The 22,740-nt window shown below is 39.8% G+C and overlaps 1 protein-coding gene across 2 annotated transcripts in view; it reads right to left on the reverse strand.

The window, feature by feature from the left end:
• Positions 1 to 272: 272 nt before the first annotated feature.
• The window catches only part of FAM81A (family with sequence similarity 81 member A), an 85,542-nt gene continuing 63,074 nt past the window's right edge, over positions 273 to 22,740 (reverse strand). Inside the window, exons 5-9 of one of the 2 annotated variants that reach the window (XM_027553867.1) lie at positions 18,334 to 18,463; positions 16,643 to 16,749; positions 8,655 to 8,790; positions 6,904 to 7,099; positions 273 to 2,578 (exon numbers count right to left, since the gene is read on the reverse strand). In XM_027553867.1, coding sequence (XP_027409668.1) covers positions 2,454 to 2,578; positions 6,904 to 7,099; positions 8,655 to 8,790; positions 16,643 to 16,749; positions 18,334 to 18,463 — 694 coding nt within the window. In that variant the 3' untranslated portion in view covers positions 273 to 2,453. The remainder of the gene's footprint in view (positions 2,579 to 6,903; positions 7,100 to 8,654; positions 8,791 to 16,642; positions 16,750 to 18,333; positions 18,464 to 22,740) is intronic. The other variant, XM_027553868.1, reaches the window with a different exon arrangement.

Below are 22,740 nucleotides of genomic sequence, written 5' to 3' on the forward strand. Positions count from 1 at the left end.
ATGAACAAATACCCACCAAGGTCGCAACGTGGGCATACCACACATGCTGGGAACTGCCCGCTGCCATTAGTTCAGAGACGAGACGGCACCCAGAGCTCCGGAGACCCAAGGATGGAGCAGCTCCCTGTGACTTTCCAGGTCCCAGCAGCTCTGCCAGGACTCAGAGCACTTTACTGCAACCACCAAAATGTTTCCCCAGGAAGCAAGATTTCCTACCGTATTTTACCCTAATTTACCGCCCACGAAAAGGCTTTTAAGAATCATACACCACATTGATTTGGAAGTTTTATTCTTTTTATTGCAAATTTCTGGTAAAGGAAAGTACAGGGAAGCTGATTCTCATTTAAACTTTGGTGAAAAGAGGACGTGGAGCTTAGGGACTCACAACACGTGAGTCACCTGGGGGCCTCTGACGCGTGCGGCTGCCTGCATCCCCTTGCAGAGCTTCTGACTTAGCTGGTCTGGGGGAGCAGCCCAGGCACTGACAGCTTTTTGAAGTGCCCAGGTGATTTCAATCAGCCAGAGGGGAGAATCCCCGCCGAACTCCCGAGAGGGGGACAGAAGCATCACCTGGTCAGGTCACCCCTTGACCTTGGTCCCGCCAGTTCCCCTTCTCCCAGGTGTGACGTGTGCTGATTCCTCCTCCTCGGGGCCCCCAGAGGAGAAAGATGCTTGAGGAGCCGAGGCTGTCTGTGCTGGTCTGTGCTTAAACCAGGAGAACTGTATAAACACGGTTACTTGATCACAAAGAGAAACTCACTTTGTAATTGCAAAAGAGCATTAACTTTTTTTTTTTTTTTCATTGTTAAGTGGAAGCAGTCTTCCTGAATAGAGATGGGAAGATCTGTGACAAAATAAGGAAATATATGTTGGATGACATATTCTTTGTATGACTTCTCAGGTACAAATTAAAAAGAAAAAACTTTGTCAAGCCATTGAGGGTAAACTATTATGTACTTCAGCAGCATAATTTATATGGGTAAACAGTAATAGCCAGTTACAGATTTCATTCACGATTTATTCTAAAATAGAAAATGCTTTAATTTTCCTGAGTCCTTGGCAGACAAAAAAACAGTTTTTAAAATTTTCAAAGTATTCCTGTTTGCTTTTTCTTGGGTACCCTCACAGTTCGGAATGGCACGTGTCTCACTGTTAGTTGTTACATATACAGGTGAACAGATACCACTGGTGCCAATTTCCAACGACTAATCAAATATGGCGATTGAAAAAAAACACCCATCATCTACGAAATTGCTCAAAATGAACATTTCTTGACATTGTTATAAATGCAGTATCAATTTGATTTTCTGACCATACAAAAGTATGAATTTCTATTCCATTAATGATACTGAATGATTAACATCATAACAGTGATAAAATTTTTAAAACATTTAAAAAATACATAGGATCCCGTTTTTACATCATAATTCTGATGTGCTGTTGTGCCTTCTATTTTGTCTGCAAAACTTCTATAGGGTACAGTGCACTGATGTGATAAAACCAAGGCACAAGAATACAGCTACAATAATTGTATATAGACCTTTAGCACTCTGTGCCAATTTTGGAAAAATTTAGAGAGGAGATCAAAAAGCTTGAAAGTTTTTCACATCCCATATGATTAATGAACAATCAATTATGTAATACACTATTACCACCATTCCATTATTGAATATATGGCTATCACTATATAGGCTGTGAATAATTGAAAAAGCTTAATTGAAAAAGGATAATTGAAAAAGCTTTCAGTATTAAAACCTGGTATAACTAGGTGGCTGATACAGATAATTGTGCCTTGTATTATCTAGTAACTGTCTTAAGTTTCCATTTTAATTTGTAATCTATATGGCAGTTATCAATTTTTAAACTATTTTCACTGCATAAGTGGTAGATTCTTTTCCCAAATGTTAAATCCCCTCCCCCTACAAAAGACAGAAGATTTACAAGAAGAGAACCAATATAAGAAATGCACAGACAACAATAATAAAATCCAAATATGGACTCAAAGGTTGAATTCTAATCCATTAAAACATTCTCTAAATTTAGTGAGGAGCAACACATTCCCAAGATGATTCATTAGTTTCTTAATTTAAAAAAATCACCATGACATTTTCAAGAGTAAAGTCTTGGCTAGAGAGCATCATGAATCAAAGGGAAACTGCTAAGTCTTTTCATTCATAAAATGAAAGGGATAAAAGCCTTTTAAAATCCAGGGAAGGAAGGATTATCACTTGAATTTAGGTAAGTGGAATAAAGTGGTAAAAATTGTATGTAATCCTTTTAAAGAAGAGTGTTTTCAAGATTCAAGGTAAACATTTAGACCCATGAAAACATTTCTTGGCACATGCACACCATGAATAGAACAATCCTGAATGTAGTGACAGCCTGGCTACAGAGGTATCCAGCTTCTGGCCCCACTGGCAAAACCACCTTTGAGGTCCATGTCCCGAGTCCCTTCACATGGGAGCTTCTGGCTTCTGCATCTGTTGGATTTGCTTCTGTAGCTGGTCCTTGTCCAGCTTCATCTTGGCTTCGAGAACTTGCCTGAGGGATCCTATGCTTTCATAGATGGCGGTAAACCCTTTAAGAAAGGGTAAATTTCACAAGAGTTAATATTAAAAAACAACAACAACAATGCTGTATCAAATCCTACAGCAGATACTACTGCTTGATTTGGGCAAAAATTATCAATAGATTCTCAAAGTACTGGAATAAAAGTTTAATGGGAAACAGAATAGTTACATAGTTTCACAGTGTCTCCCTACAGATACCAAGGGAAACATGAAATATTACCATAGAGAAATATGACAGACACCACTTTAACCAAGGGTCAAAGCTATCTTCACCAACACTGGGAGGATCCAACATTACGTACCCCTGATGAGGAATTGGAAAGAAGCCTGGGCTCTGCACGCTAAGATAGACCACCTCAGCGCTGTCTGCACCTAAGTGCTCTCTGACTCAAGAAGCTAAATTCTGTGTCTCCCTTAGTAGGATGCTCATGGTCTTCTTTCTTCACATTGATTTTGGAGAAGGGATTTCAGTACTGCTTCATGACATCATTACTGGAAGTAGAGTCCTTCAGTTTCAGTCTGCTAAAAGATCAAGCCCTGAGCCTCTGGAGTGGGAGCACTGACTCTAAGACCCTAGACTATCAGAGAACTCCTAACCTTTTAGGGAGTATCAAATAGTGAGAACTCCCACAAAGGAAACCACTTGAACACAAGACCTGACATCATCCAACCACCAGTAGCACCCTGTGCAGGACGCCTCATCCAAACAACAGACAAGACAAAAATACAAACCCAATCCTCAGCATTCAAGATTACCACGTCACTCAGCCCTGCCCATCAGAGGAAATAAAAAAAAAAAACTCAGCACAAATCTCACCCTATGTGTAGCTTACACAAAACTGGACCAAACTTAGGAGGGGAGAAACCAAAAGGAAGAAAGAATTCAACCTTGAAACCTAGGAAAAAGAGACCTCAAACACAATAAGTTTTTAAAAAAAATGAAAAGCAGAGAAATAATGCATAATTGAAGGAACAAACTTAAACACAGAAGTCCAAATAAAGAGGAAATAAGCAAACAACCTGAAAAAGAATTCAGAATAATGATAGTAAAGATGATCAAAAACCTTGAAAATAGAATGGAGAAAATGTAAGAATCAATTAACAAAGACCTAGAAGAATTAAAGAATTAGCATACAGAGATAAACAACACAATTACTGAAATTAAAAATACTCTAGAAAGAATCACTAGCAGAATATCTGAAGCAGAAGAATGGATTAGTGAGCTGGAAGATAAAATTGTGGAAATAACTGCTGGAGAGCAGAATAAAGTAAAAAGAATTAAAAGAGCTAAGGATAGTCTCAGAGACCTCTGGTAAGATATTAAATGCACCGACATTTGAATTATAGGGGTCCCAGAAGAAGAAGAGAATAAGAAATGGTATGAGAAAATTTTGAAGAGATTATAGTTGAAAATTTCCCCAACATGGAAAAGGAAATAGTCAATCAAGTCCAAGAAGCAAGAGTCTCATACAAGAGAAACCCAAGGAGAAACACACCAAAACACATATTAATCAAACTAACAAAGGTTAAACACAAAGAAAGAATATTAAAAGCAGCAAGGAAGAAGCAATAAGTAACATACAAGGGAAACTCTATGCATTTAACAGCTGATCTTTCAGCAGAAACCTGGCAGGCCAGAAGGGAATGGCAGGATATAATTAAGGTACTGAAAGAAAAAACCCTGGGAAGGACACATCACTTCTGCAGCATGTCTGTCCAAAACACACAACCTGAATCGAATTAAAAAGAAGCAAGAAGACCGAAACGGTGGGACATTTCACAAAATACTGGCCTGTGTTCTTTAATGATGACAACATTACTGTGAAATTGATGCAGATTAAGAGAGACTAGATAAGCAACGTGGTAACTAAATATGATGAAGTGATTCTGGATGAGAACCTGGACTAGGGATGGCTTGCTACGTAAAGGAAACAATGGTGAAATTTGAAAACTGAATATTGAAAAATGTCAATAGTACATAGTAGGATACTTGTTTAGGGCTCCCCCAGTGGCTCAGTGGTAAAGAATCCGCCTGGCAATGCAGGAGAGGAAAGTTCCATCCAGGCTTGTGAAGATCCACTGAGGAAGGAAATGCAACCCACTCCCGTATTCTTGCCTGGGAAATCCCATGGACAGAGGAAACGGGCAGGCTACAGTCCATGGGGTCAGAAAAGAGTCGGATACAACTTAGTGACTAAATAACAACACAGTTGTTTAAGAGAATGTCCTTGGCTGATTTATGTCGATGTATGGCAAAAACTACCACAATATTGTAAAGTAATTATCCCCCAATTAAAATAAATAAATAATTTTTTAAAAAAGAGAATGTGCTTGTTCTGAGGGTATATACTTTGAAATAACAAAGGGGTAAAAAGGTATTCTGGCTTCTGCAACTTACTCACAAATGATTCAGGGAAAATTATATTCATCCACATTCATACATACATATACATTAAGCAAATTTCAAAATGTTAACAATTGCTGAATCTAATTGAAAGATGTATAGTTTTTGGACTAGTCTTACGGTTTTTCTAAATTTGAAATTACTTCAAAATAAAAAGCAAAATAGAAAAAAAAACCCAATAAAATTCATATTATTCTGTATTTCTATTGGTTTTTAATATCTTATTTACCAGAGAGGTATTAATACATCTTTTGTTACCCAAATATTACAGACTGAAGACATTTCAATATTCACTTACATAACAAATCATCAGCCACAACAAAAAACTCCTGGTCGATAATGTGTTAAAATAAATGTCAAAATTATCTTGCCTTCCTTAGCAAATTTAGAATTTTCTCTCAAAAAATTTTCTTTATGCAACAATTCAAGAAAAAGAAGTATAAAAATTACTTATTAAATATTCCCTAGCAGACCAGTAGTTAGGACTGGACACTTTCACTGCAGAGGGCCCCAGATTAATCCCTGGTCAGAGAATTAAGGTACCCCAAGTCATGTGGCACAGACAAAATAATATATATATCCTACATGTATAGAAAGATACTATACATAAAAAAGACTTCTGGATAATAGAAGGGTTTTTTAAAATACATTTTGTGTTTTATGATTTTCCACTAAGAAATCTGTTTTCATAACAAGAAAAAGTAAATGTTTTTAATTTTTTAAAGGCTCATATGCATTTCTTATCACCATCTCATTAACCACCAATGAAATAGTCAAATATCATACTCTACTAGCCCAAAAGACCAAGAAAGAAAATTCACTTTTATCTCCACAAAGTTCTAAAAGTCATAAATTTAATGGCAGCGTCTCTTTAAATAAAATAAACTAACTTGCGGTAGTTAAATAAGCAAGTAAGTGTTAGCCGTCTAGTTGTGCCCAACTCTTGAGACTCCATGGTGGTTACAACAAAATTATTCTTGGGATGGGGCTACTTTTCTTCTCATGTGGCCAAAATAGAACAATTCCATGAAGAAAATTCACAGAACCAGAGGAACAGGAAGGAATCAGGAGATAATTTAGTTCCCCTTCCCATACTACCTGACTGTCTTCTCCTTCCTGACCATGGTCAACCAACCTTCACTTAAATACTTTCAGTAAAGAACTCCCAGGCTCACAAAGCACCCGTGTCTTTCTAAGACTTCTAACTGTAGACACTTCTGCTTTATAATATGTATTCAGGTAACTTCTGATTATTGGTCCCAGTTCTGTATTCTAGAGTTCAGAGTATAAATCTAATCCCTCTCGGGACTTCCCTGATGGTGCAGTAGCTAAGACTCCGAACACCCAATGCAGGTGGCCTGGGTTCAATTCCTTGTCAGGGAACCATATGCCACAACTAAAAGATACTGCAAGCTGCCACCAAGAGCTAGGGCGGCCAAATACATAAAAATTTAAAATGTAAATCTAACACCTCCTTTATCTGGCAGCACTTTAAAACTTGAAATCAGCTCTGACACTGTCTTCCTAACAAGTGTGGAAGAATGAGCCCTGTGGGCTTCTGAGCAGAGGAATACCATTCACTGCCATGGTGGGATACTGCCAGCAGTATAACATAAGCCTTCAAAGGCCTCTCAAAGATATATGCTTATTTCTGAGGCATACTGACCTTGGCTATGATCAGAAAAGAATCTGCAGATGGCACTGAAGCTATGTATGCAAGCTAAGCAATTTTAGGTTTGTTCGCCTGTCTCTCGAGGTCTATCTGTCTTCATGTCCTTGAAGTTGAAGCAATATTTTAGTTCTACTTGGAAAATTACCTAAGGACATTCCATTATCCAGGTCTGTAGGTAGTTGTGGGGGAATACTAATTAGTTGACTTTTAGATCATACAGAAAATGAAGCACAAGAATTGTTTTCTTATTGACCTACCTGCATCAACTTCGGCTTTCATTTCCTTCATGTCTTCGGTCATCTGTAACTCAAGCTTGCTGATCCGCCCATGCACCTTCTCCTCCTCTTGTTTTGTCCTCTGTACCTCCATATTCTTCTTCTGACTCTCTTCTATTTTGTCCAGTCTGGCTGACATCTGGCTGAGCTTTTTCTCCATGTCCCTTTCACTGGCTCCCTGAGATCCATGATAAGAATGGCATGTGATTACTCCAAAGAGTCTGCATTGCATTCACATCAGTCATAATATCATCATTTAAGAACAATCTGCAGAGAACAGAATCAAAAAGGTTGCTTGATGCTCACCCCAATATCCACTCTCCCCTTTTTCCATAACAGATCTCCAGTTTTCAGCTGGGTATAAGGGCACTCAGAATAAAGATTACCTTTTCTATTGTCTCTTGAGTTTGGTGTAGCCATATGATTAAGTTCTGGGTAATGAGACATAAGTATAAACATACGTGGCAACTTCTAGGAAAACTTAAAAAAACAAAAATAGCTGAGACATTAATAAAAAAAACCTCTTCTTTCTTTCTTCTGTTCCTGGAATTCAGATGTAATGGCTGGAGCTCTAGCAGCCATCTTGAACTATGTATGCAAGGGTCACTCTCTAGGACTGGTAAGCCAGAAAGATCATGGGTCACTGAGGATTGATGAGCTACCATAACAGCCCTGCAATCCCTATACCCAGACTTCTCTTATGTGAAAGATAAATAAGCTTCTATCATATTAAAGTCACCATTATCCTGGAGTTTGTTAGTTATTAAGGCACCTCAGATGTAAAAATAGTGATCCAAAGACACAGATGACTACAAATCAATCAGCAGATCTGACAAAAATATGGAGACATGTAAAGAAACAGTTCAAAAAGAACATTTTCTTTCCTCTTCTCTCCATCACGCTTGGTTCTTATGAGAATCTGGGTCTGTGGGCAAGCTTTAGAGGCCAGGACTACAGATACCAAGCTGTAAGTGGGCTAAAGCATAACAAAACTCTCGTGATGTGCCCAGTGCACAGTCTGCAATTCAACAGCTCGGCATCAAGAGAGAGCAGAGCCAGAGATGCAATCTACACCAGTCACTTATGCTCCATCAAAGTCCAAGGGAGAGGAAGCAGTGCAAGAAAAGAGAAGGGAGAGGGAGGTCAGGCTAGATAACCAAATCAAAAAGCATTTGCTTTCCAAGTCCTGATACTGAATACTATACATGCAAGGCTTTCTGGGTATGGTTTTTGAGCACTTCTGCAAACCTTAGGCCTACAGGAGAGTAGGGTGAAATGAGAAGGAAGAAAACTGGATTCTGTTTAGATGTTGCCCTGTGACCCCTCATGCTGGGTTTATAATGTGATGGAGGGGCCTGGGGGGAGAAATCTAGTCAAGGCGGCTTTGACCAGACCATGAAACTAAAACTAAGATGAAATATGTAATTGCTATTTTTATTTGGAAATGCAGCTGGACAACTTGGTTCTTTAAGGTCTTGATTTGGATTTGTCTTAGTTGAAAGTACTGAAATTTTCTATTATTTTTCTTTGTTAATCAAAACAAGTCAAAGTGCTCTGTCTCTTTATAACAAAGAATCAGTATGAACCATGGAAAGAGATTATAAGGCAAGAAACAACCATTAACAGCTTAATGTAATGCTAAATAAATCAAACATACGTTACAAGGTATTATTCAAACATTGCAGGTCTCACCGAATAACTTAACTATGTTATGGTTGAACATCAATACCTACACTGTTTTCCTTAACAACCAAGGAGAGCTGATCGATTTTCTGCAAAAGTTCTTTTTCTATCCGTTCTTGTTCCTGTTGCAACCAATTCCGCGCAGATAAAATCTGGTTACTGAGTTCCTCGATTGTACCTTTAAATCTAAAACAAGAAAAATTAGCTGTTATACATAAAACAACTTTAAAATGACATCAAACAACCTCTGTCTCTATCAAATCTCTTGGAAATACGTAAGCATTAAATTCAGTTCACTGAGAATTACACGTTTACCTTTTTCATAGAATTGCACTTGGCACTAAATTGAGAAGGAAGGAGAAGAGGAGGATATAACAGAAAAGCGCCTGATAGCACTCCCACCCGTGCAGGCCCGGCAGTGTGCGTACCAAGGCGTCACATGCAGAGCCGCTCCAAGAGCCTACCTCTGCAGCTTAAAAGGCCCAGGCCACTCCTGGCTCAAAGGACACAGTAGCCTGGCTCTCTTCTAGGCTCCTCCTTGCCCAGGACTCTTTCTCCTTCTCCAACTTTTCTCCCAGGACTGGAGCCTGGATCCCTTTCTCTCTTATGTTCTGCAAATTGCTCTTGTCCCATAAAGATATTTCTTAGTTTAAATCAAAGAGAGAATTTTTTAAAAACTCAAATTTCCATTCCTATAGTCCTCTCCCTTTCCAAATACCTTAAAATAACATCCCACTGCCTCCCCATTTGAATTATTTTTATTATGAAAACAATAAAAGTACACAAGAATATATGTGACTTAACAATAAAAATAATAAAATGTATACCCCCCCTGTGGTATAAGTCCCCAATTCTCTGCAATATCTGTTCTCCTCTTCTTCCCTATTAAGAAATCCTCAAATGTGACCTGAGTGTGCAACTACCTAGTTAAGACCACACTTATCAGCCCTCCTGGCAGCTATGTGTGGCCATATGACTAAGTCAGGCAATGGAACATGCACTGAAGTGATAAGTACACTTCCTGGTCATATCATCAAAAACAAAGCTTCTCAGCCTTACATGGGCAGGAAGTCAAGCCAGCAGCCCTGCCCAACTGTGGAGACCCACCTGACCTGGGGGCCTGACCACAGAGCACAGCAGCTTTTATGAATTCATTTATTCTAACAGTTCTTTGAAGGAGTCTTTAGAGTTTTCTCTATAAGATAATATCTGCAAGCAGGGATAACTTTGCTTCTTTTTTTGTTTTGAATGTCTTTCATTTCTTTTTCTTGTTTAGCTGCTCTAGCCAGGACTTTCAGCACTATACTGAACAGAAGTGCTGAGAATGGGTATCCTTGTCTTACTTCTGATATTAGAGGAAAAGCTTTCAGAATTTCATCACTGAGTATTATGTTAGTTGTGGGCTTGTCATATGTGCCTTTATTATGTTGAGATACATTCTATTAATATACTCAAATTGTTGGGAGTCTTTATTATGATGTTGAATTTTGTCAAATGCTTTTTCTGCATCTGAGATGATATCGTTTTTATCCTTCATTCTGTTAATGTGATGTATCACACTGATTGACTTGTATATATTGAAACATCCTTGCATCTAAGGGATAAATTCCACTTGACCACGGTGCATGATTCTTTTAAAATGCTGTTGAATTGGTTTGTTAGCATTTGCAAGTATGTTCATCGGAGATAATTGGTCAATAATTTTCTTTTCTTGTAGTGTCTATCTGGTTTTGTTATCAGAATAATGCTCCTCGTAAAATGAGTTTGGAAGTGTTTTCTTCAACTTTTTGGAAGAGTTTGAGAATGACTGGCATTAATTCTTTAAAAGTTTGATAGAATTCACTCATGAAGCTATCTGGTCCCAGACTTTTTCTTTGTTGAGAGATTCTAGATTGTTGATTTAATCTCCTTTCTCATCATTAGTCTGTTCAGATTTTCTATTTCTTCATGATTCAGTCTTAGTAGCTTGTTTCCGGAGTTTATTCATTTCTTCTAAGTTATCCAATTTGTTGACATACAATTGTTCGTAGCCGTCTCTTATGATCCTCTGTATTTCCGTGTTGTCTGTTGTAGTAGTTCCTCTTTCATTAATAATTTTATTTATTTGAACCCTCTTTTTGTTTTGCTTAGTCTAGAGAAAGTTTTGTCTCTTTGGCTTGACAATTACTTTTTTTATTTTCCCCCATTTTTTTTCTGTTGTTTACTATTCTCTCATTTATTTCTGGCCTATCTTAATCATTTCCTTCTTCCTGCTATCTTGGGCTTAATTTGTTCTTCTTTTTCTAAAATTCCTTGAGGTATAAAGTCAGGTTGTTTATTCAAAGTCTTTCTTTTTTCTTAATGTAAGGATTTAACACTGCAGATTTCCTCACAGAACTGCCTCTGTGGCATCCCATAAGTTTTGGTGGACTTCCCTGCTGGCTCAGATGCCTGCAATGCAGGAGACCTGGATTCAATCCTGGGGTTGGGAAAATCTCCTGGAGGAGGGAATGGTAACCCACTCCAGTATTCTTGCCTGGAGAATTCCACAGACAGAGAAGCCTGGGGGGCTACAGTCTATATATGCTGTGTTTCCATTTTCATTTGTTTCAAGATTTTAAAAAATCTTCCTTTTGATCTTCTTTGACCCACTGGTTGTTCAGGAATGTGTTGTTTAATTCCACATATTTGTGAGTTTTTCAAATTTACTCCTGTCATTAATTTTTAGTTTCATACCACTTTGGTTTGAAAAGCTACTTGACATGATTCGATCTAATTTCTTAGGACTTATTTGTTGCCTAATATATGATCTATCCTGGGAATGTTCTGTGTGTACTTCAGAAGAATATGTATTCTGCTGCTGTTGGATGAGATGTTCTATATCTGTTGGTTAGGTCTCTGGTTGGGGAGGGCTATTGCCCATGCTCTGAAGTACAGGTGGAGGGAGACTGTTGACTGGGCTCAATGGTCATGTCATTCTACTGGCTGGACTTTCAGCATAGGCAGGGCTGCTGGCTGGGCTGCACAGTCAAATGGAGCCACTAACTGAACTCTGCCATTCCCTCTGGTCAGGTGGGGTCACTGTGTTCCCTGGTAGGGTGGTTGGACCCCCATGATAGGGCTTAGGCTCCACAGTTGGGTAGGGTGCTAGCTGTGCACCACTGGTAAGGAAGGTCACTGGCCAGAATCCCTGGTCAGGCAGGGCCACCAGCTGTACTGTGAAGTCAAGTGAATCCGGAGGCTGTGCTTGTGGTTGAGTGGGATTGCTATCTGGGCTCCCTAGTCAGGTAGGGTCACAGGGCATGTTCTGCTTTTAGGAAGTGTTGTTTGTTGGGTTCCTTGCTAGGGCAAGGCCAAAGGCTCTGCTAAGCAATAAAGTGGGGTAATAGGCTAGGTTCCACTTCTAGGTAGAGTTACAGGCTGGACTCCAAGGCACCTGGGTCACTGTTGGTCTCCTTGGTCAGGGAAGTTACATTTTACTTTCAGTGACTATATTTTCTAGAAGCCCAATTTGGTTGGTTGTCAATTTTGACTTTTTATTTTTTGGCCACACCATGTGGCCTGTGGGATTTTAGTTCCCCAACTAGGGATTGAACCCAGGCCCTCAGCAACAAGAGCACAGGGCCCCAAACACTGGACTACCAGGAAATCCCCCTGACTGTTCATTTTTGGTAAGCTCTTATTCCTTTGTCATATTTTCAAAAAGTGTGTGTGTGAATACTCACACATTCACATACATACATATATACACAACACAACCACTTTATCCAATAATTCCTATATATGCAGTACTTAGGAGTCTGATTCTGCTTATTGTTGTTTCTTCTCACTTTATTATTTATGTGACTTTTTTTCCTTGTGTTGGTCTATAATTTCTGATTTTCATTTATGTTCCTTAGAACTTAATTTGCCTGCGGGGAGCCTTGAAGACTGCATATTTGTATTTGCTTCTGCCAAGCATCTTAGGCCACTACCAGAGATCATTCTAAGATAAAATATCTATTGTGGTTTCTTCAAAGTGGTTGGGTAATGTGAATTCTAAGTCTAAATCCACATAAAGGTTGTACTGTGGTTTAGAATTTTTTAGGAATATCTTTTACACTTCTACTCAGAATCAAGACTAAGACAGGTAAGTTTCTTTATGAATTCTCTGCAGAATGTTTTTGTTTATTTTTTCCCTAGTTCATTCAACCAGGGTTCTACCTTTGGGTCTCTAATCTGTCTTTCTCCCCCACACAGGCCCCAGGCTTAGTACCCTTTCCTCTGTGAACAGCCTTTGTGTCTAGACTTCTGGACTTTAAATTGTAGGAAGAAAAATAAAGATGTTCATGTCTGCTGACTAGTAATATCTGCTAGGGAGAAAATTCACAGAAAAAAAAAAAACTAATATGTTTATTTTCTTCCTGTACGATGGAAGGAAGGGGACAGGAGATCTTTCTGCACTTGGCAAGCTTGTAGGATCTATGAGAAAGAGTAACATAACTCAGGAATGATATAAGTACAGATAATTAGAGGAAAGGAAACATAGTTTCTGTAAGGGAATTCCTGTTAAATCATCAATGACCTTGAAATGGTATTAAGCATGGAGATAGTGAGATAGAAGAACCAGAAGAATGATTAATTTAAAATTTCCAGAGACTTCCCCTGGCAGTGTAGTGGTTAAGACTCTGTGCTTCCACTGCAGGGGTAAGGGGTCTGACCCCTGGTCAGGGAACTAAGGTACCATATGCCTCATGGTGTGGCCACAAAAATAATAATGATAATAAAAAATTGTCACAAATCTCTAACAAAGTCAGCTTCTAACAAATGTAATAGTCAAATACAAACATACATAAATAAACATATATGGTCACTATGGGCTCTGCTTTGGCAGGAAATTTGCCAAGCTTATGAAGATTCACGACAGGGAAAAGTATATGGTTCTATGATTGAGCAGAAGAGCAGCAGATGAGTTTCGCTGGGGGCAAATCCAGTTTAAAGTGTCACTGAAACACAATGCAAAGTGTAACACCACACAGTGTCCTAACGAGACAGCTCAGCTTCCCCCCTGCACAGACCTCTCTCATCTAAACGCCTACAGTGCCCCCAAGCCACAACTCGGCTTCAGCGCCTGTGATCCATCTTCCAGCTGCAATCAAGACCATTTAAAAAAATAACATAAATTGACTATATCACCCTACCTGCTTAAAATCCTTCGGTGGCTTCTTATTGCTCTAGGGAAAGAAACAGCAAGTCCTGACTGTGTGAAGTCCTGTGCGCTGGCCTGCCTCCCCTCTATCCCCACTCCCCACCCTCAGGCTCTGTCCCAGCCCCTTGTGCACTGTGCGTATCCCTCACGTCACACTTCTCGCACGACAGGCTCTTCCATCTCCGGGGTCCTCACCGCACTGTTTACTTTGTTGTTCAGCCGCTAAGCCAAACCCAACTCTTTGCGACCCTATGGACTGAAGCATGCCAGGCTCCTATGTCCTCCACTGTTTCCTGGAGTTTGCTTAAACTCCGTCCATTGGATTGATGATGCTGTCTAACCATCTCCTCCTCTGCCACCCCCCTTCTCCTTTTGCCTTCAATCCTTCCCAGCATCAGGGTCTTTTCCAATGAGCTGGCTCTTCACTTCAGATGGCCAAAGTACTGGAGCTTCAGCTTCAGCATCAGTCCTTACAATGAATATTCAGGACTGATTTCCTTTAGGATTGATGGGTTTGATCTCCTTGTAGTCCAAGGGCTAGTGAATGCCATTCATTCTTCAGCTCTCACTCAGAACACCACCTGCTCAGGAAGGCCCTACAACCAGGCCTCTGTCACTCACCCCAGCAGCATTACTGTATTCGTTTCCCCCAGCTGTTGTGACAAATCACCATACACTTGGTGGCTTAAAACAACACATTTATTCCCTTTTGGTTCTGAAGGCCAGAAGTCTAAATTCAGTCTCACTGGACTAAAGTTGGGGCGTGAGCGGAGGCAGTCCCTTCTGAAGGCTCTGAGGGGAGAATCATTCCCTTGCTTTTTTCAGCTTCTAGTGACTGCCTGTCTTCCATGGCTTGTGGCCCCCTTCCCCACCTTCAAAGCACATCACACTACAATCTCCGCTTTCATTGTCACATAGCCTTCTCTCCTGATTCTGACCCTCCTGCCTCCGTTTTACAGGGACTCCAAAGATTACATCAATAATGATGATACAGATGACATTACTCATCTTAATTTAATCACATTTGCAAAGTTTCTATTTGCCATTTAATGTGCCATAACTCAGCAGCGGCCACAGGACTGGAAAAGGTCAGTTTTCATTTCAATCCCAAAGAAGGGCAATGGCAAAGAACGTACAAACTACTACACAATTGCACTCATTTCACATACTAGCAAAATAATGCTCAAAATTCTCCAAGCTAGGCTTCATCAGTACGTGAACTGAGAATTTCCAGGTGATCAAGCTGGATTTAGGAAAGGCAAAGGAACCAGAGATCAAATTGCCAACATTCGCTGGATCATAGAAAAAGCAAGAGAATTCCAGAAAAAAATCTACTTCTGCTTCATTGGTAATGCTAAAGCCTTTGACTGTGTGATTCACAACAAACTGTGGAAAATTTTTAAAGAGATGGAAATATCAGACCACTTGACCTGCCTCTTGAGAAATCTGTATGCAGGTCAGGAAGCAACAGTTAGAACTGGACATGGAACAACAGACTGGTTCCAAATAGGAAAAGGAGTATGTCAAGGCTGTATATTGTCACCCTGCTTATTTAACTTATATGCAGAGTACATCATGTGAAATGCTGGGCTGGAAGAAGCACAAGCTGGAATCAAGATTGCTGGGAGAAATATCAATAACCTCAGATAGGCAGATGACACCACACTTATGGCAGAAAGTAAAGAAGAACTAAAGAGCCTCTTGATGAAAGTGAAAGAGGAGAGTGAAAAAGCTGGCTTAAAACTCAACATTTAAAAAACAAAGATCACGGCATCTGATCCACCACTTCATGGCAAATAGATGGGGAAACAAAGGAAACAGTGACAGACTTGATTTTCTTGGGCTCCAAAATCACTGCAGATGGTGACTGCAGCCATGAAATTAAAAGACGCTTGCTCCTTGGAAGAAAAGCTATGACAAAACTAGACAGCATATTAAAAAGCAGAGACATTACTTTGCTGACAAAGGTCTGTATAGACAAAGCTATGATTTTTCCAGTAGTCATGTATCGATGTGAGAGTTGGACCATAAAGAAGCTGACTGCAAAGAATTGATGCTTTCAAACTGTGGTGTTGGAGAAGACTCTTGAGAGTCCCTACAACTGCAAGGAGATCAAACCAGTCGATTCTAAAGGAAATCAATCCTAAATAGTCACTGGAAGGACTGATGCTAAAACTGAAGTTTCTTTGGCCACCTGATGTGAAGAACTGACTCACTGGAAAAGACCCTGATGCTGGGAAAGATTGAAGGCAGGAGAAGGGGACGACAGAGGATGAGATGGTTGAATGACAACACCGACTCAATGGACATGAGTTTGAGCAAGCTCTGGGAGACGGTGAAGAACAGGGAAGCCTGGCATGCTGCAGTCCATGGGGTCACAAAGAGTTGGAATGATTGAGTGATGGAACAACAACAATGCCATAACATATTCACGGGAATTAGAACATGGTGATATTTGCAGGAACCATTAATCAGCCTGCCGCAACCATGTATCTTTCCTTCAAAACATGTATCACCATTTAGTAATAACATAGCATGCACTCATTTAAGTGATTATTCCATTAACATTCATCAACTCCCTAGACTATCAGCTCCCCAGGGATAAAAACAAAGCCTGTTCTTCTTCAGATTCTCAGCACCCAGGCCATGTTCATCTAGGCCCAGAAATATTTATTGGATGAATAGATGGATTATTATCCAGTCACTAAAAACAATAATTAGCAAGGTAAAGTGGTAACAGGCTACAAGGAAACTTTCCCTGTGAACTTCCATTATGGTTTTCACTTTGTACAATAAATAAAAATCAAAAGGGAAAAAACTGTAGTATAAAGAACATCAACCATAACAGATTTTTCTAAGTTGATTACTCACTTAGTATCCAAAAGCTGAAGCTGGTGGTTACTATCTCTGTGGGACATCTTCAGTTTGGTGCTTTGTTCTGATATTGACAAGTCCACTCTGTTTAAAAGCTGAGAGATCTGGAAAAGAAACTTCGCTTGTAAATACCATATCAAACCTTTTCAGAGCTAATTTCAAAAAACATTAGTGACATGTATTCTCCTCCATGGCATTAAATTCAATCTAATGTAATAAATTCATTTAGGAGTCCACCTAATCTCTCTACTTCCATTTCTTTTACACACACCCATCAAAAGTCAAGACCAGGGGCGTTTCCTGGTGGCCTAGTGGTTAAGATTCTGGGCTTTCACTGCTGTGGTCCAGGTTCAATCTTTGGTCAGGGAACTGAGATCCCAACAAGCTGCAGGACATAGCCAAAAAAAATATCAAGACCAGCAGCACTGCCAAAATATTCATCATGTAGTGAGCACTCAACTACAGGTCTGTGTTGAGCAAGCCCAGCTCCTGCCCAGGACCAAGACTTCCACCTGCTGGCATAAAATAGAAGTCATTTTTACCTTGGAATTTCTACCGTTAGTGTGGCTACTAGTCATAAAGGATGGAATTCTTATCACTTACAAAACCTATTAGGTCTCAGATTTACCTCCAGATGCAGGTTAAGTTATCAGGAAACATAATTTTTCGGCTTCCCAGGTGGGGCTAGTGGTAAAGAACCCACCTGCCAATGTTGTTGGCATTGGCATGTAAGAGATGCAGGTTCAATCCCTGAGTTAGAAAGATCCCCTGGAGCGGGTATAGCAAACCACTCCAACATTCTTGCCTGCAGCATCCCCATGGACAGAGAAGCCTGGTGGGCTACAGTCCATGGGGTCACAAAAAGTCAGACATGATTGAGAGACTAACACTTTTTTTTTTTTCATTCTAATAAAAGGGGGTACCTAGTCAATTTATTGGATTAGACATATTTGTGTCCCAGCTGCCTCCAATAAGGATCCAAAGCTGTTTCTGTAAAAAAATTAATTATTATAAAACCATGAAGTGCAATTCTCCAGGCAAGAATACTGGAGTGGTCTCTCTTCAAATGCAGAACAGCAAGTAAAACAGACATTGTAGAGAAAGTCCTAGAAGACAGGCCCCATTACGGCAAAGGAAAACTTCTAAGTAGCCAAAAAACAAACTGTGAAATGCCAAGAATTCTGCTTTAAGAAATTAACCTGTGAATTGCAAGGTAGAATACTCTGAAATTTATAAGCTAGCAACCCTCTAGCTTTGTTCTAATCTTTTCCCATATACAAACTATGTGATGAGGCAGCCCATAAATCCTATGAATAAACTATCTCCTGAATCCAAAATTGGGATTAGTGGCCTGTAAAAGCCTGTAAAACAACACTTTTATCACTTACCTGTCTAAGACATGGTTTTGGAAATATAAGTTAGAATTTCTGGAACATATTGTTTGAAGAATGAGGGAAAAGAATACTTAAAATTAGGAGTGTACTGACAATCTTGGCATTTTGGTTGCATTCTTACAAAGGGCCACTCCAGTGAAATAGAAGGAGGAGGAAGAAGAGGGATGCTTATGCTGAGTGCCCTGACTAGTTTCTCCTGCAGGAAATAATTAAACCCATGTTATTCTTAGATAAGAACAAATACCCACTTTCAAAAAGCTACCTAAAAAAAAAGCTACCTGAAACAGGTCATACCTGTCCCTCTGCGTCTTTGATTTTTGTTTCCAAGATAAGTTTGGCAGCTTGCTGTTCTTTGTTCAAGTGCTGGAGGCCCTCATAGGTTGTTTTGTGCTCGGCAGAGAGTCTGGCTATGCTGGCGTCACATCTATCCAGATAAACAACAAAGGAAATTCTTATCAAAATTTTAAAACATGTGCTGAAGCTTCCTTGCATACTACAAGGTGCATGATCCCACTTCGAGAAACTACACTATGAATCATCCCTTTTAACAGAGATTTGGATGAATTCAGAGAGCTGCTCACATTATGGTTTTTAAGTTAAACCACAGGGATGTTGCTCAATAAGACTAGAGATGTAACAACACAACAAGGCTTTACAATGCTCATCAGTACAAAACTGAATATGCAGTGAGAGCCCAGTAGCAAAAAGCTTACAGAGTGAGCCAGATGTGGTCCGTCACTCTACAGTGCCACCTCTACCTCTCAAGTTCGGGGCCTCTGGATTTTGGAGGCAACTTCTACCACATCTGAAAGTACTATTCCCATTTTACGAAACCACCGGTAAGGCTATGTGCTTTGAGTGTGCTCCAGAGCACGGGAAAGTTCTGCAGCTGGTCCCAGGTACTCTGCCCTTGAGCCTTATGACTTGGCAGTTCTAAAGGTATGCAAAGTATCTGTGATAGATAATCTGGGCCATGAAGCCTCTGTCAAACCCTAATAGGGGAGTCACAGAATGACCTCCTAGGAATCGAGAGCAAAGTCATGTCCTGTTCCAACACAATCATTCCTGCTTTAAGAAGGACCTGCCAGCTTGCTACTGGGCTCCAGTAGACACGACATGCCTAAGCAGGGGCCACTGGGGGACCAGGCAATCTGGGCAGCCCATTACGAACACCAAGCCCCAGACGTGGGCACACAGGCAGGACGCTATCTTGGAGGGGAAGGAATATGTAGACATCAGGCCTAATGGTCCTAAAGTCAGAAGTAAATTACATGAGCCTGGACTCCTGTGGCTTCTATTCTTACTACTGCCAGCTTTCCTTCAACTCACATGTATGGCCTCAGATCAATTGAGCTTAAAATACATACGTATTAGGTACTCAAAAATGAAAGATAGATTAACATCCATCACGAGAACTCTATTTTTTTTTAAGTAGAGGTTAAAATAAAGAATAAGCGGTTAAGAGAAAAAAATTAGAAATCCTAAAAATAAGCTACAATTCTCTTAGTAGATCTGACAAACTCTAAACATGATTGAAGATAAAATCAGTGAATTATAAGAAAGTAGCAAGGAGCCTGCTCAGAATGCACCAAAGCCAGACAGAGATGCAAAACATGAAAAAAGAGTGAAGAAAGATAGAGGACAAATAAAGGGATGCTAACATAAGTCAAAGGGAGGTTGAAGAATTTTAAAAAGAAAAATGGAGAGAATGGCAAAGAAGCAATATTTCAGGGGCTGTAGATTTGCTAAGACTGAAGAAAGACATGAGTTTTAAAGTATTTGTCCATGGGATTTTCCAGGCAAGGGTACTGGAGTGGGTTGCCATTGCCTTCTCTGAGTCAATGAATGCCAAGTGGCGTAAGTAAAACTAAACAGACTACGGTGAAATTCATACAACCCAAGATAAAGATAAAATCTTAAAAGCTACCAAATACCAAAGACAAAATGATTTTTTGACTGACTATAGGATTGATAGCACACAACAGACACCAGAAGACAATAAATATCAGAAGATATTGGAGAAACAGCGTCTAAGGATTGAGGGGAACAAATCCATCATATAAGAATAAGTGCAAAATAAAGACGTTTCAGACATACAAAGATTAAGAAATGCATCGCCCACACACTCATATTGAAAAAGTCATTAAATAATGAATTCAGTAAGAAGAAAAGAACACCCAGAGAGAAGGAGTAGGATGCAAGAAACAACAAACTGAGAAAATTTTTGGAAAATTTAATTTTTTATAGACTCTGAAAAAAGTAAGCTACCAGCTCAATTACTTCAAACTTCTTGAGATTTTACTTGGTAATGACTCACATTTTCTCTAAGTTGAACAACCTGTTTAGCTTAATCATTTGACTAAAATGCTATAATCCTCTTTGGAAATAACAGAAAATGTATTAGGATAAAAAAAATTTTAATACTGATAAAAATATTTTTAATATTTTGAAACACAATCTGAAAAACTGCATATATACATGTGTAAACTTCAATATTCACAATAAAATAGACACAAAGCAGCAATCATGTCACTATCCATCTATATTGGAAATATTTTAAATGTTTACTGCCCAACACTGGAGTTTGTATAATTAAGCTACATCACACATTGCAGGAGGAATAGTAAATTTTACAAGTTTTCTTGAGGGTAACTTGGCAGTATATACTCCAAATTTTGAAACGTGAATATATTTCGATGTACCTTGCAATCTAGGTATTAACCCCAAAGAAACAAAGGTGTGAGCAAAGAAAAACCAAACCAAATTCTGTATAAATTCTTTGTACAATTTCCTGCTATTCTAGGATAAAACCAAAATCCTTTAAAATGCTTAGAAAGAGGCAGTCCCAAGCCACCTACCTCTCTGCATCATCTTATATATTCTGTCCCTTTTTTCCTCTGTACTCAGCCACACCATTACATTGCAAGCCTTTGAACTTACTTCACTTCTTCCCTACTCTAAGGCCTTGACCCAAGCTGTTCTCTCTGGATGAAGTCTTCTTCCTTGACCCTGTCACCTGACTAGGTACTATACATCCCTCAAGCTAAGTACAATAGTCTCTTCCTTACTGAACCCTTCCTGGAGATCAGATATAGCAATTAAATACTTTCCAGATACCCCACATTTTTCTTTTGCTGAACTTCTTAAAATTTATTATTATTACTATTACTACCATTATTATTATCATTTTCTACTTGCTGTTGTTGTCCAGTCACTCAGTTGTGTCTGAATCTTTGCAACCCCATGGACTGCACCATGCCGGGCTTCCCTGTCCTTCACCAACTCCCAGAGCTTGCTCAAACTTATGTCCATTGAATCCATGATGCCATCCAACCATCTTATCCTCTGTCGTCCCCTTCTCCTCCAGCCTTCAATCTTTCCCAGCATCAGAGTCTTTTCTAACAAGTCGGCTCTTCGCATCAGGTGGCCAAAGTATTGGAGTTTCAGCTTAAGCATCAGCCCTGCCAATGCATATTCAGGACTCATTTCCTTTAGGATTGACTGGTTTGATCTCCTTGCAGTTTGATGGACTCCCAAGAATCTTCTCCAACACCACAGTTCAAAAGCATCAATTCTTCAGTGCTCAGCCTTCTTTATGGTCCAACTCTCACATCCATACATGACTACTGGAAAAAAACATAGCTTTGACAAGACAGACTTTTGTCAGCAAAGCAATGTCTCTCCTTTTTAATATGCTCTCTAGGTTGGTCACCGGAGAAGGCAATGGCACCCCACTCCAGTACTCTTGCCTAGAAAATCCCATGGATGGAGGAGCCTGGTGGGCTGCTGTCTATGGGGTCGCTAAGAGTCAGACATGACTGAGCGACTTCACTTTCACTTTTCACTTTCATGCATTGGAGGAGGAAATGGCAACCCACTCCAGAATTCTTGCCTGGAGAATCCCAGGGACAGGGGAGCCTGGTGGGCTGCCGTGTATGGGGTCGCACAGAGTCGGACATGACTGAAGCGACTTAGCATCAGCAGCAGCAGCAGGTTGGTCACAGCTTTTCTTTCAAGAAGCAAGTGTATTTTAATTTCATGGCTGCAGTCACCATTCATGGTAATTTTGGAGCCCAAGAAAATCAAGTCTGTCACTGTTTCCTTTGTTTCCCCATCTATTTGCCATGAAGTGATGGGACCAGATGCCATGATCTTTGTCTTTTAAATGTTGAGTTTTAAGCCAGCTTGTTCACTCTCCTCTTTCACCTTCATCAAGAGGCTCTTTAGTTCTTTTTCGCTTTCTACCATGAGGGTGGTGTCATCGGCATATCTAAGGTTATTGATATTTCTCCCAGCAATCTTGATTCCAGCTGTGCTTCATCCAGCCTGGCATTTCCCACAATGTACTCTGCATATAAGTTAAAGAAGCACGGTGACAATATACAGCCTTGATGCACTCCTTTCCCAACTTGGAACAAGTCCATTGTTCCACGTCTAGTTCTAACTGTTGCTTCTTGACCTGCATACAGGTTTCACAGGAGGCAGGTAAAGTTGTCTGGTATTCCCATCTCTTAAAGAATTACTATATTATCATTTATCTCTAATTCCTGTTTTCATGACATGCACTCATCATTGGCCCGTGTATGGCTCACTTTCAGTTCAGTTCCGTTGCTCAGTCATGTCCAACTCTTTGCGACCCCATGGACTGCAGCATGCCAGACCTCCCTATCCATCAGCAACTCCCGGAGTTTACTCAAACTC

This window comes from Bos indicus x Bos taurus, chromosome 10 (genome assembly GCF_003369695.1).
Source record: "Bos indicus x Bos taurus breed Angus x Brahman F1 hybrid chromosome 10, Bos_hybrid_MaternalHap_v2.0, whole genome shotgun sequence".
Lineage (NCBI taxonomy): Eukaryota > Metazoa > Chordata > Mammalia > Artiodactyla > Bovidae > Bos > Bos indicus x Bos taurus.